The 13,414-nt window shown below is 47.7% G+C and overlaps 1 protein-coding gene across 1 annotated transcript in view; it reads right to left on the bottom strand.

Annotated features, from left to right (window-relative positions):
- Positions 1-791: 791 nt before the first annotated feature.
- The window catches only part of LOC136627091 (ciliary microtubule inner protein 2B-like), a 30,330-nt gene continuing 17,707 nt past the window's right edge, over positions 792-13,414 (bottom strand). Inside the window, exons 4-5 of the mRNA XM_066602035.1 lie at positions 4,064-4,253; positions 792-975 (exon numbers count right to left, since the gene is read on the bottom strand). Coding sequence (XP_066458132.1) covers positions 878-975; positions 4,064-4,253 — 288 coding nt within the window. The 3' untranslated portion in view covers positions 792-877. The remainder of the gene's footprint in view (positions 976-4,063; positions 4,254-13,414) is intronic.

The raw sequence follows: 13,414 nt of genomic DNA, 5'->3' as shown, positions 1-13,414 counted from the left end.
TTACCCGAATCCCCGTACTGCGGCGACTTCTTCCTTACCTTAGCAAGATGGCCGCCGGGATCTTCACCCACGATGCACCGCGGGTCTTCTCCCATGGTGCACCGTGGGCTCTGTGCGGTCCATTGCCGATTCCAGCCTCCTGATTGGCTGGAATCGGCACACGTGATGGGGCAGAGCTACGTGATGACGCGTAGAAGGGGCGGAGCCAGAACTCCGCTCGTGCCGAGACCCAAGAGAAGGGAGAGGACCCTTCTGCGCAAGCGCGTCTAATCGGAAGATTAGACACTGAAATTAGACGGCACCATGGAGACGGGGACGCCAGCAATGGAGCAGGTAAGTGAATAACTTCTGTATGGCTCATATTTAATGCACGATGTATATTACAAAGTGCATTAATATGGCCATACAGAAGTGCTTACCCCCACTTGCTTTCTCGGGACAACCCCTTTAATAGTTTATGCAAAATGATCGCTCAAAGCTGTCACTCAAACTGTCCTTTGAGCGATCTTTGAGCGATCATTGCTCCGTGTAAATGGGCCTTTAGAAATACAGCTTGTTTTATCTAAAGATTTTGTCTGCTTCATAGGCTACTTTAGCCTTTTTTAAAAATCCAGCATATTGTTTTCTTAGCTTCAGCCTAGACAATGCTATAGAGCATAATGTAAAACAGTGGGACTGAATCTAATACATCATTCCTATTACCACCTTCCTTTGAAGAGACCACACAATACAGTTTATATTCTGTCGCACACAGAACACATGTTGTGTAATCATAAATAGCAGAATGATACTTATACCGTACAATACATTTTATTAGATTTAATTAGGCAGATCTTATATGACAACTGAATATGTTGCAGCAACAAGTCTAGCAATTTCATAGAAGAGATGTCCATTGGAATGTTTGTTCATGCAGCTTTCCTATGGCATTCATGCTGCTCCTTCCCCAAGTGGACCCCAAAGAAAACATTTGTCCTATTGAAATAAAAAGAAACGTATTTCCATTATTATACAGAATTATATTTGTGTCCACCTTAAATATATGCATGTTCAACTCCGCAAAATACCTTAACAAGCTAACTTAATAAACAAGCATTGTAGGGAGATTTCTTAGTTTTTCCATTTTCCACCCAGGACATATTTACCAGTCACCAACAAGCACTTATTCTAGAATGAAAAAGAACAGGACTTTAAAAAAAACTTTGAAAAATGTGAAAAAATATACACTCCAAGACTTATTTTCCTGGGTTTGATGAAGTAGTTACATGGGCGCGGTAGCATTTCGTGTAAATGAATTGGTTTTCAGTCAGAGGCGTACAAGTGTTCTCATTCAGGTTTCTGTCACTCCCGTTTATTAAATTAAGAGTGAATGCAGATACACAACTGCCTCTGTATTGAGACTGGTCAAAATGAAGCCAGCTTAATTCTTGGGATGACTTGTGGGCCCAACAGCCGGACCTCCACCAATGGATGGATAAATTATGTAACTTTGATTAGGACTGTTGAGAGGCTACCTGGAGTCCTGGGATGACATAGGAAGGTATATACTGTATGTACCTGTCACGACACGCTGGCAAAGGAATGGGATTGGGGTGACGTCACGGCATTTGCCTCAGAGTCCAGATGATCCTGTTTTCTGCGCCTGTGCCTTGCAGTAGGTCCCTGAGGTGTCATCAGTTTTGAAATCCATCAGTGGGCCCTGTATATTATGTTTCCGATGCATCTCTTTTGGCCAACAGGGAGGTGTTTCCCCTAGTCCACCAATCAGCCATGATGGAGGTGTATTTATTCTTGTCCCGCCTCTACTTGGGTACTGGTTATTTTCCTGCCTGTTAGATGAGGCAGCGGACTCTTGTCAGCTAAGTACTTGTGGCTATTTATACTGTGTTATATATATTGCTCTTTCCTTCTGCATTTAACCGCTTCCCTTTCCCACATCTAAGGACTGTCTGGTCCCCAAGTCTCCTGATGTGGGGGCCATCCTTATTGGGGTGACTGCCTTGCTTTTAGGCAGGGTCTGCTTCACCAAAGTCGGTTAGGAATAGCATTCCCATTCCCATATTTCTATTATTTGCCCTATCTTGCCTACATCTCTGTCTGTCTTTGTCGGTCGTGTTAATGACATCTGTGTAGGGCCCCGTGCTTGTGAGCATAAACGTAATAGTACCCTCCCTGGTCTAAAGGGTTACAAGGAGAGCAATAGTATAGTAGTAGTTATCTGAGGGATAACAAAAAGTGTTAGGGAGGCGATGGTGCCAGTAAATGGTAGGAGAGACCAACCACAGAGAGGTCTCTAAATAGAAGTCAAAATCCCATCTCTCTGGTGGCTCGCGCCACTGCTGGGCTGAGTTGTGGGACTGTTATTTGTAGCACATTGATGGCAGAATTGCTTATTGCTGGTTAAAATTTGGACAGAGAGCAATCCACTTCTATGTCAACTGCACATGGAGGCTCACAATGCATGTTAATTAAAGGGAACCTGTCAAGTCCCCTAAGCTGTACGGGGTGCGGGCAATGGGTAGAGTGGATTTGCAAATCTTACTTTTTAAACTTTGCAGGACTGGACTACAGAGGAGTCAATGAAGCTCATACATATTCATATATACACACTCCCCTCGCCCTCCTTCTCCCGCCACATGCTGATTGTCAGGGCTTTCTGTGTTATTGTGAACATGGAGAGATCTGTCAATCAGCATTAGGAAGTGGTTGGGGGGGGGGGGGAAGAGCTCAAATATGAATATACATGAGCTTTATTGGACTCAACTCCAGTCCAGTCATACAAAGTTTAAAAGTAAGATTTGCAAAACTACTAAACTGATTGGTATAAGTGATGGACCGCTGATCAGTGTGTATCACTATAACCTGCGGTCCTGGCAGCTTATCGACCTGACAGGTTCCCTTTACGTAGAATCTATTACTAACGAACAGGAATCCTACAACCTATACCTCCATGACTCGGGAATGCCTTTTCCCTTTTAGGTTCAGAGGAGTAACAGAGAAGACAGCACCTTAACAATAGTGCCATCCTGGGAATAAGCCCCGTGAGAATCTCCAGAGCTTAAATTATCACTGGCCGTTTAACAAACTAACAATAGTGCAAGTCCCTTTACCTAAAATTAGGGTTTTGTGCTGAAAAAACACTAAGGGTCTCAGTTACTTCTAACTTGCCGTAATATGAAGCCTATCTCTAATAACTGAGACACTAAGATGGAACATAGGGGCAAGGGGCACAGTTGTCTCATGGTGCCCCTGGGACAATGCCCAGAGAGAAGATGGCATTTAGAGTAAGATTCCTGCAGCTTGTAACCACTGTAATCAATTTATTTTAATAGGGTTGTACCAAGATTGATAGGGGTTAGGGGATAACTTGCTGTTGGGGTAGGGGGTGTCTCACTGATGAAACCCCCACTGATCTCCAGATCGGGACTACCGTGTCCTGCCTGCCTGTCACTGCGGAGGCCGTGTCTCCCTCCACAGTAACGTCAGCATAAAGGGAGAGCTGGCTGAGTGTGCGCAGTCAGTGCTCCACTCATTTCAATGTGGCTCAGGTATCTCCATCGCCCCATTGAAAGTGAATAGAGCACTAGTGCGCTCCATTCAGTCTCCTTCTTGATACAGGGGGTGCACTAGCCCCGCATTGAGGGTTACTGCAACCACCATATTAATTCCATTGAGATTGACGGGGGTCGGAGCAGTGAGACCACACTGATCAGCAAGTTACCCCATATCCCATGGATAGGGGATAACATGCAATCTTGGTACAAGCCGTTTAGCCACTTCCTGACTAGATGTTTTAGCCTCTTCATTACTTGGCATGGGCCACCAGGACATTTATAGTCTCTGGGCAGTCCAGAACTGATTAAAGAAGCTGCAATCAAACTTTGGGTTGAGTTGTACTTCTGCCTCTTCTATGGTGTCTCAGGCAATGCCCAAATACCAGAGCGGTCCGTATGCCTCTGAAAACCTGTTACATCCATCAGTTATTTACAATTAGATATTCCATCATAATTATTCCCTCCAGGAGCCGCCGTACTATAAACCATTCATAAACTCTCTGCCGTACCGGGTGCGTATCCGGAATAGTTGGGGAGGAGCCCACTGTCGGTTCTGTATATTACTTTTCCTCGTCTTCTTTGTAGATAATCGTTTGCATCAGATAACCTTGGAGAATGATTATTGTCTGTCAAATCTTCTTTGAAGATTTTTTTCATCTTTTCATTTCTGTAAGAAGGAAGACCTGACATTTCTCCTGTCTTTACAAAGAAAACATGGATGACTGATTGTTACAGTTCAACACATCCTTCTCAGCATTTTGGCCACAAATAACATCAGGTTATGGTATTTTAACCCCTTGAGTGGCACGCCCGGAAAAGTTCCGGGGACGAGCTCCACTGCACATAGCAACATAGCCCGGAAGATTTCCGGGCTATGTATGACTATGGGAGCTGCAGAGCACAATGCCACAAGCTGTGACAGTGTGCTCTGCCTGCACAGACCCACACAGAGCAGTGCAAGGGCTTTGAAAAACCAGCAGAAGATATTGCCGACATGTCGGCAATGTCCTGCTTTGTTTACAGGTTGCCATAGAGACCATCGGCTTGTCAGAAGCAAGCCGATGATCTCTGTGGCAGGGAGAGCTGGTTGTTAGCTGTCAGAGGACAGCTAGGTACTAGCTCTTACAGCAGAGATCAGAGAAAACCTCCGATCTCTGCTGTGTTAACCCTTTACATGCTGCAGTCTATGTGACTGCAGCATGTAAAGGGCTGTCACTGCAGCATGTAAAGGGCTGTCACCATCGGACCCCTGGAATGTGATCAGGGGTCCTGATGGGTCCCTGTGGAAGTCCCCTAAAGGGACAAAAAAAAAAAAAAAAATTTAAAAAAAATAAAAATAAAAAAATAAAAAAAATAATTAAAAAAATTAAAAAAACACTTGTCTCCCTTTACTTTGTAAAAAATCAAAAATACAATCACACATGTGGTATCCATGTGCGTCGTAATGACCCAGAGAAGGAAGTTAATACATTATTTAACCCCTTAATGACATGGCCCCTTTTTTCTTTTTTCCCCATTTCTTTTTTTCCTCCCCCCTGTTTAAAAAATCACAACTTGTCCCGCAAAAAACAAGCCCTTATATGGCCATGTCAATGGAAAAATGAAAAAGTTATGGCTCTTGAGACGCAACTGCAAAACTAGTTGAAATTCAATGATTAGACCATTTTAAAAAACCTGCCCTGGTGGGCACGACAGGGTGGTAGGAAACCTGCCACTCAAGGGGTTAAAGTGCATGGACGCTGATTCCTCTTTTACTAGAGACACCCATCCAAAAATTCAACATTTTACATGCCAATGTTCCCAAAAGGGATAATTATTAATTACTTTTCAAATTTTTTGTGACCTACATTTTACCAATTTTGCAAAAAAAAAATCCGGCCACTGAAAAAAAAATTTGGCCTGTAAAAGGTTAAGTGGAATGCTATTAGATTCAGGAGAGTAGCTAAAGCGTGATGGCCCATAGTGCCGAAGTTCAGCTTGGGCTCACCCTCCCTTGTAAAATATCACTCCATTACTGTCCATGTCCTTCAGATGCACCACCAGGTCTCTTAAGTGACAAATTGATGGAGCACTAGCAACTAAGGATATTGCTCAAGTCTGAAAAGATCAGGGAAACAAGCATACTGTATGTCCCTCCTTCCCACAAGAATCATTATATATATTGGAGACAGCATCTATAAGCATACTTTTATAACGCAGCAGGGTAAAACATGGTGGTTCAGCTATAGTATATGTAATGTATTTCAATTGCCCATCTGTGTGCCTCCACACAGTAATACTTCCCTACTGTGCCCCACAAAGCAATAGCTGTCCCTTTTGCTCACCCAGCACAAAGCTAGTACCCCATATGTGCCCCCACAAACAATAGTGCTCCTTTTTGCCCCACACACTAACAGTGCCCCCTTTGTGCCGCCCCCCCCCCCCCCGCCCCCCCAAACACAGTAGTAGTGCCCCCTTTATGCCCCTAAACATTAATATTGCCAAGGGACCAAAGAGGAAGAGAAAAAGGAGGATAATTCAAGATACACAAGCTGCCACATGGAGGAAGGGAAGAGCTTATTAACTTACAGTAATCCTTTAGTTTGGCAATGGGCACCTGTGCCCCCCCCCCCCCCCCCCCCTAGCTTAGGAGCCTGGTCACGACTGACCCTTATAGCTACGCTTCATGCTATTCTACTATTGTTTCCTGTGCATGTGTGTATAAGAATCAATTCATCAAGAACAAAGTTCTAGCGAGTAGTTTAGAATCAGTACATGTATTGCCTGTTTGTCTGCTAACATGTAGGAGGCTAATGGATAGTAATGGAATACAGGAATGTGAGCTCATTTATGGCCGCGGTCCCACACAGTAACAACCAGTTCAGCTGAAATCATGCCCAGCCTCTGATACTGGCAGCTACAGGTGGGCAGAGTTGCAATTGTGTTTTTTTTGTCTATGTCTACATGTTGAATACACGCCACTGCCAAGCACTTCTCATAGTGGCTTACTGTCCACTCTAATTTTACCCATGTGGCGGTTTTACTGCCCTATTTATTTTTCTTCAGCTACCAAATTTATTTCTTTTTTTTTTTTTTTTCATTGATTTTTTTCCCCTTTTTTTAGTTTTATTGGTGTTCAAAAGCAAAAAAAAAGATATTTGTTTTTTTTTTTAAATTAGTATATTTAAGCTAAAATAAAGTACCAGAAGTACCTCATTTTGCTTTGGATGTTATGATATATAAAATGTACAGTTTTGGATTACAGGGTGCATACACAACAGTTTTGGTTGGTGCCGGCTTTGGGTCATTTTCATTTTTATGTATATATTTTTATTTTATTCTATAATTTTTTTTACTTATTTTTGTAACAATTTCTTTTATCATCTATGTCCCCCATGACATCATATAAGACCTTTATGGGTCTTATGTTACATTGTATTTCTTTTTTTTTATACTATTCCACTGTAACTGGGGCATCCATAGAAGCTGCATCCATAGGAGCCCCAGTTACAGGGGAAACATTCCCCTGTAGTGACAATAGTCACTGGCAGAGCTGATCAGGGTCTGCTAGGACCCTGCAGCTCTGCTGTAATAGGGGGCTCCCAGCAGTCATGTGATTGCTGGATTGCATAGTGGAAGAAACACTTCCATTTTCACTCTTTGGCACGTAATGCTTGTTCAGTGCTTTGCAGCACGGAAAGGAGAAGGCAGAAGCACTTAAAACATGCTTCTCCCTTCTCCTCCAGGTCCTCAGCTGTGTCCGACAACCGAGGACCCGACCTGCTCCTGCTTGATTTTGCAGGAGCAGAGGCTTTAATCCTGCACCGTACTTCTGCTATCACCCGGGATTAAAGCCCAGGACCAAATGGTGTATATTTACCAAGCTTGATTCTTAAGGGTTTAAATAACTACACCCTTTTTGCATACCATGCCCCCTAATTTACTTGATGAGTGAAAACTGCTTTTACATGTAGCAGTGAACCAGGGTTTTCAGGAAGAAGGACTTCTATGAACACACATTAAACCAGGAGACACAGCACAACTAACAATACAGAACCCATTTCAACCCTTTATACCAGTGGTTCAGGAGCTACATGTGGTTCGCGACTAGAGATGAGCGAACGTACTCGTCCGAGCTTGATACTCGTTCGAGTATTAGCGTGTTCGAGATGCTCGTTACTCGTAACGAGTACCATGCGATGTTCGGGTTACTTTCACTTTCATGTCTGAGACGTTAGCGCGCTTTTCTGGCCAATTGAAAGACAGGGAAGGCATTACAACTTCCCCCTGCGACGTTCAAGCCCTATACCACCCCCCTGCTGTGAGTGGCTGGGGAGATCAGGTGTCACCCGAGTATATAAATCGGCCCCTCCCGCGGCTCGCCTCAGATGCGTTGTGAGATAGCTGAGGGACAGTGCTGTTGGTGCCGGAGCTGCTATAGGGAGAGTGTTAGGAGTTAGTGTAGGCTTCAAGAACCCCAACGGTCCTTCTTAGGGCCACATCTAACCGTGTGCAGTAGTGTGGAGGCTGCTTTTAGCAGTGTTGCACTTTTTTTTTTTTTGGTATATCGGCCATGCAGAGCATTGCGCCCTGCAGTAATACTCCAGGGATAGAATTGTGTAGGCAGGGCCAGAAGACATATATTATAGATTGAATATACGCAGTGGTCCTTTTGAAAAAAATATTTAAAAAAATCTATTTGGCCTGCCTGTCACTGTGCTCAGTGTTCTGGGTCCGTGTCTGCTGGGGGTAGTAGTTCTCCAAATAAATACGCAGCCAGCTAATTGTTACAGCAGGCTTGCGCCAAATTATTTCCTGGCTCTTAAATCACCGCTCTGTTGCACTTAATAACAGTGCAACACTGCAGTTCCGTGACACACACATCAGGGACAGAATTGTGTAGGCAGGGCCAGAAGACATATATTATAGATTGAATATACGCAGTGGTCCTTTTGAAAAAAATATTTGAAAAAAATCTATTTGGCCTGCCTGTCACTGTGCTCAGTGTTCTGGGTCCGTGTCTGCTGGGGGTAGTATTTCTCCAAATAAATACGCAGCCAGCTAAGTGTTACAGCAGGCTTGCGCCAAATTATTTCCTGGCTCTGAAATCACCGGTCTGTTGCAGTTAATAACAGTGCAACACTGCAGTTCCGTGACACACACATCAGGGACAGAATTGCGTAGGCAGGGCCAGAAGACATATATTATAGATTGAATATACGCAGTGGTCCTTTTTAAAAAAATCTATTTGGCCTGCCTGTCACTCTGCTCAGTGTTCTGGGTCCGTGTCTGCTGGGGGTAGCAGTTCTCCAAATAAATACGCTGCCAGCTAAGTGTTACAGCAGGCTTGCGCCAAATTATTTCCTGGGGTTCCGTAAACGAAGTCAGCCTCCAACCACAGGCCAATAAGCGCCACATTTAATTACAGCGTTCTGTTTCTGCACTACTGCTAATACACCATGCTGAGGGGTAGGGGTAGGCCTATAGGACGTGGACGCGGGCGAGGACGCGGAGGCCCAAGTCAGGGTGTGGGCACAGGCCGAGCCAGTGCGGTGGCCAGGGGTAGAGGCAGGGCCAGACCGAATAATCCACCAACTGGTTCCCAAAGCGCCCCCTCGCGCTATGCCACCCTGCAGAGGTCAAGGTGCTCTACAGTGTGGCAGTTTTTCACAGACGCCTGACGACCGACGAACAGTGGTGTGCAACCTTTGTCGCGCCAAGATCAGCTGGGGAGGCACCACCACCAGCATGCGCAGGCATATGATGGCCAAGCACCCCACAAGGTGGGACGATGCCCGTTCACCGCCTCCGGTTTGCACCACTTCCTCTCCCCCTGTGCCCCAACCTGCCACTGAGATCCAACCCCCCTCTGAGGACACAGGCAGTACCGTCTCCTGGCCTGCACCCACACCCTCACCTCCGCTGTCCTCGGCCCCATCCAGCAATGTCTCTTAGCGTAGCGTCCAGACGTCGCTAGCGCCACAGTTTGAGCGCAAGCGCAAGTACGCCGCCACGCACCCGCACGCTCAAGCGTTAAACGTGCACATTGCAAAATTGATCAGCCTAGAGATGCTGCCGTATAGGCTTGTGGAAACGGAGGCTTTCAAAAGCATGATGGCGGCGGCGGCCCCGCGCTACTCGGCTCCCAGTCGCCACTACTTTTCCCGATGTGCCGTCCCAGGCCTACACGACCACGTCTCCAGCAACATTGTACGCGCCCTCACCAACGCGGTTACTGCCAAGGTCCACTTAACAACAGACACGTGGACAAGCACAGGCGGGCAGGGCCACTATATCTCCCTGACGGCACATTGGGTGAATTTAGTGGAGGCTGGGACAGAGTCAGAGCCTGGGACCGCTCACATCCTACCCACCCCCCGAATTGCATGCCCCAGCTCGGTGGTGGTATCTGCGGGAGTGTATGCTTCCTCCACTAAACCACCCTCCTCCTCCTCCTACGCAACCTCTGTCTCGCAATCAAGATGTGTCAGCAGCAGCAGTACGTCGCCAGCAGTCGGTGTCACGCGGCGTGGCAGCACAGCGGTGGGCAAGCGTCAGCAGGCCGTGCTGAAACTACTCAGCTTAGGAGAGAAGTGCCACACGGCCCACGAACTGCTGCAGGGTCTGACAGAGCAGACCGACCGCTGGCTTGCGCCGCTGAGCCTCCAACCGGGCATGGTCGTGTGTGACAACGGCCGTAACCTGGTGGCGGCTCTGCAGCTCGGCAGCCTCACGCACGTGCCATGCCTGGCCCATGTCTTTAATTTGGTGTTTCAGCGCTTTCTGAAAAGCTACCCCCACTTGTCATACCTGCTCGGAAAGGTGCGCCAGCTCTGCGCACATTTCCGCAAATCCCACACGCACGCTGCCACCCTGCGGACCCTGCAACATCGGTTTAATCTGCCAGTGCACCGACTGCTGTGCGACGTGCCCACACAGAGGAACTCTACGCTCCACATGTTGGCCAGACTCTATGAGCAGCGTAGAGCTATAGTGGAATACCAACTCCAACTTGCGCGACGCAGTGGGAGTCAGCCTCCTCAATTATTTACAGAAGAGTGGGCCTGGTTGGCAGCCATCTGCCAGGTCCTTGGAAAATTTGAGGAGTCTACCCAGATGGTGAGCGGGGATGCTGCAATCATTAGCGTCACCATTCCTCTGCTATGCCTCTTGAGAAGTTCCCTGCAAAGCATAAAGGCAGACGCTTTGGAATCAGAAACGGAGGCGGGGGAAGACAGTATGTCGCTGGATAGTCAGAGCAACCTCATGTCTATATCTCAGCGCGTTGAGGAGGAGGGGGAGGAGCATGAGGAGGAGGGGGAAGAGACAGCTTGGCCCACTGCTGAGGGTACAGATGCAGCTTGCCTGTCATCCTTTCAGCGTGTATGGCCAGAGGAGGAGGAGGAGGATCCTGAAAGTGATCTTCCGAGTGAGGACAGCCATGTGTTGCGTACAGGTACCCTGGCACACATGGCTGACTTCATGTTAGGATGCCTTTCTCGTGACCCTCGCGTTACACGCATTCTGGTCACTACGGATTACTGGGTGTACACACTGCTCGATCCACGGTATAAGGAGAGCCTTTGCACTCTCATTCCCGAAGAGGAAAGGGGTTCGAGAATGATGCTATACCACAGGGCGCTGGTGGACAAACTGATGGTAAACTTCCCATCCGACAGCGCTAGTGGCCGAAGGCGCATTTCCGCGGCCCAGGTAGCAGGGGAGGCGCAGAGATCAGGCAGCATGTACAGCGCAGGCAGGGGAACACTCTAAGGCCTTTGACAGCTTTATGGCTCCCCAGCAAGACTGTGTCACTGGTCCCCAGTCAAGGCTGAGTTGGCGGGAGCACTGTAAAAGGATGGTGAGGGAGTACGTAGCCGATTGCAGCACCGTCCTCGGTGACGGCTCTGCCCCCTACAACTACTGGGTGTTGAAGCTGGACACGTGGCCTGAACTCGCGCTGTATGCCCTGGAGGTGCTTGCTTGTCCTGCAGCTAGCGTCTTGTCAGAGAGTGTGTTTAGTGTGGCTGGGGGAATCATCACGGATAAGCGTACCCGCCTGTCAACTGACAGTGCCGACAGGCTTACACTCATCAAGATGAACAAAGCCTGGATTTCCCCAGACTTCTCTTCTCCACCAGCGGACAGCAGCGATACCTAAGCAATACGTAGGCTGCACCCGCGGATGGAAGCATCGTTCTCTATCACCATCCAAAACGGGGACCTTTTTGCTTCATCAATCTGTGTATTATATTCATCCTCCTCCTCCTGCTCCTCCTCCTGAAACCTGACGTAATCACGCCGAACGGGCAATTTTTCTTAGGCCCACAAGGCTCAGTCATATAATTTTTCTAAACAATTTTTATACGTTTCAATGCTCATTAAAGCGTTGAAACTTTCACCTCAACCAATTTTTATTTTAACTCGGCTGCCTCCAGGCCTAGTTACCAATTAAGCCACATTAACCAAAGCCATTAATGGGTTTCACCTGCCCTCTCGGTTGGGCATGGGCAATTTTTCTCAGGTACATTAGTACTGTTGGTACACCAATTTTTGTGGGCCCTCGCCTACAGTGTAATCCAATAAATTTTTGGCCCACCTGCATTATAGCTGACATAACATCAGCTGTGATGGGCAATGCAATGGGATATATTTATGTACAGCCGGTGGGTTCCAGGGAGCCACCCATGCTGTGGGTCCTCAGGGAGTTGTAAATGCATCTGTTTCCACTTCTAAAGAACCCCAGTCTGACTGGGGCATGCAGTGTGGGCCGAAGCCCACCTGCATTAAACATGACATTACTACCTCAGCTGTGTTGGGCAATGCAATGGGATATATTTATGTACCGCCGGTGGGTTCCAGGGAGCCACCCATGCTGTGGGTCCACAGGGAGTTGTAAATGCATCTGTTTCCACTTCTAAAGAACCCCAGTCTGACTGGGGCATGCAGTGTGGGCCGAAGCCCAGCTGCATTAAACATGACATTACTAGCTCAGCTGTGATGGGCAATGCAATGGGATATTGTTATGTACTGCCGGTGGCTTCCTGGCACCCACCCATGCTGTGGGTCCACAGGGAGTTGTAAATGCATCTGTTTCCACTTCTAAAGAACCCCAGTCTGACTGGGGCATGCAGTGTGGGCCGAAGCCCACCTGCATTAAGCACGACATTACATCAGCTGTGATGGGCACTGCAATGGGATATATTTATGTACCGCCGGTGGGTTCCAGGGAGCCACCCATGCTGTGGGTGCACACGGAATTCCCATTGCGGAGTTGTACCTGCCTGTGACTATATATAAAAAAACGCGGTCTGACTGGGGCATGCAGACACCTTGACAGAATGAATAGTGTGTGGCACATAGGTTCCCCATTGCTATGCCCACGTGTGCAGCTCCAGATGGAGGTGGCACAGGATTGGATTTCTCATTGCTTCTGTACAGCATTGTGGGCTATCGCCCCGCCCCTTTTAAAGAGGGTCGCTGCCTAGCCGTGCCAACCCTCTGCAGTGTGTGCCTGCTTTTCCTGTGGCAGACACACTTATAAATAGACATGTGGGTGGCGTGGCATGAGGGCAGCTGAAGGCTGGGCAGGGACAGTTTGGTGTGCGCTGTGGACACTGGGTCGTGGGGGGGGGGGGGGATTTGGCAGCATGTAACCCAGGAGAAGTGGCAGCGGAGTGTCATGCAGGCAGTGATTGTGCTTTGTTGGAGGTAGTGTGGTGCTTAGCTAAGGTATGCATTGCTAATGAGGGCTTTTCAGATGTAAAAGTTGTTGGGGGGGGCCCACTCTTGCTGCTATTGTGGCTTAATAGTGGGACCTGTGAACTTGAGATGCAGCCCAACATGTAGCCCCTCGCCTGCCCTATCCGTTGCTGTGTCGT

The sequence above is a fragment of the Eleutherodactylus coqui genome, chromosome 5, assembly GCF_035609145.1.
Source record: "Eleutherodactylus coqui strain aEleCoq1 chromosome 5, aEleCoq1.hap1, whole genome shotgun sequence".
NCBI classification, from domain to species: domain Eukaryota; kingdom Metazoa; phylum Chordata; class Amphibia; order Anura; family Eleutherodactylidae; genus Eleutherodactylus; species Eleutherodactylus coqui.
Note: the sequence above shows the minus strand (reverse complement) of the source record. Positions and strands in the feature narration are given on the sequence as shown.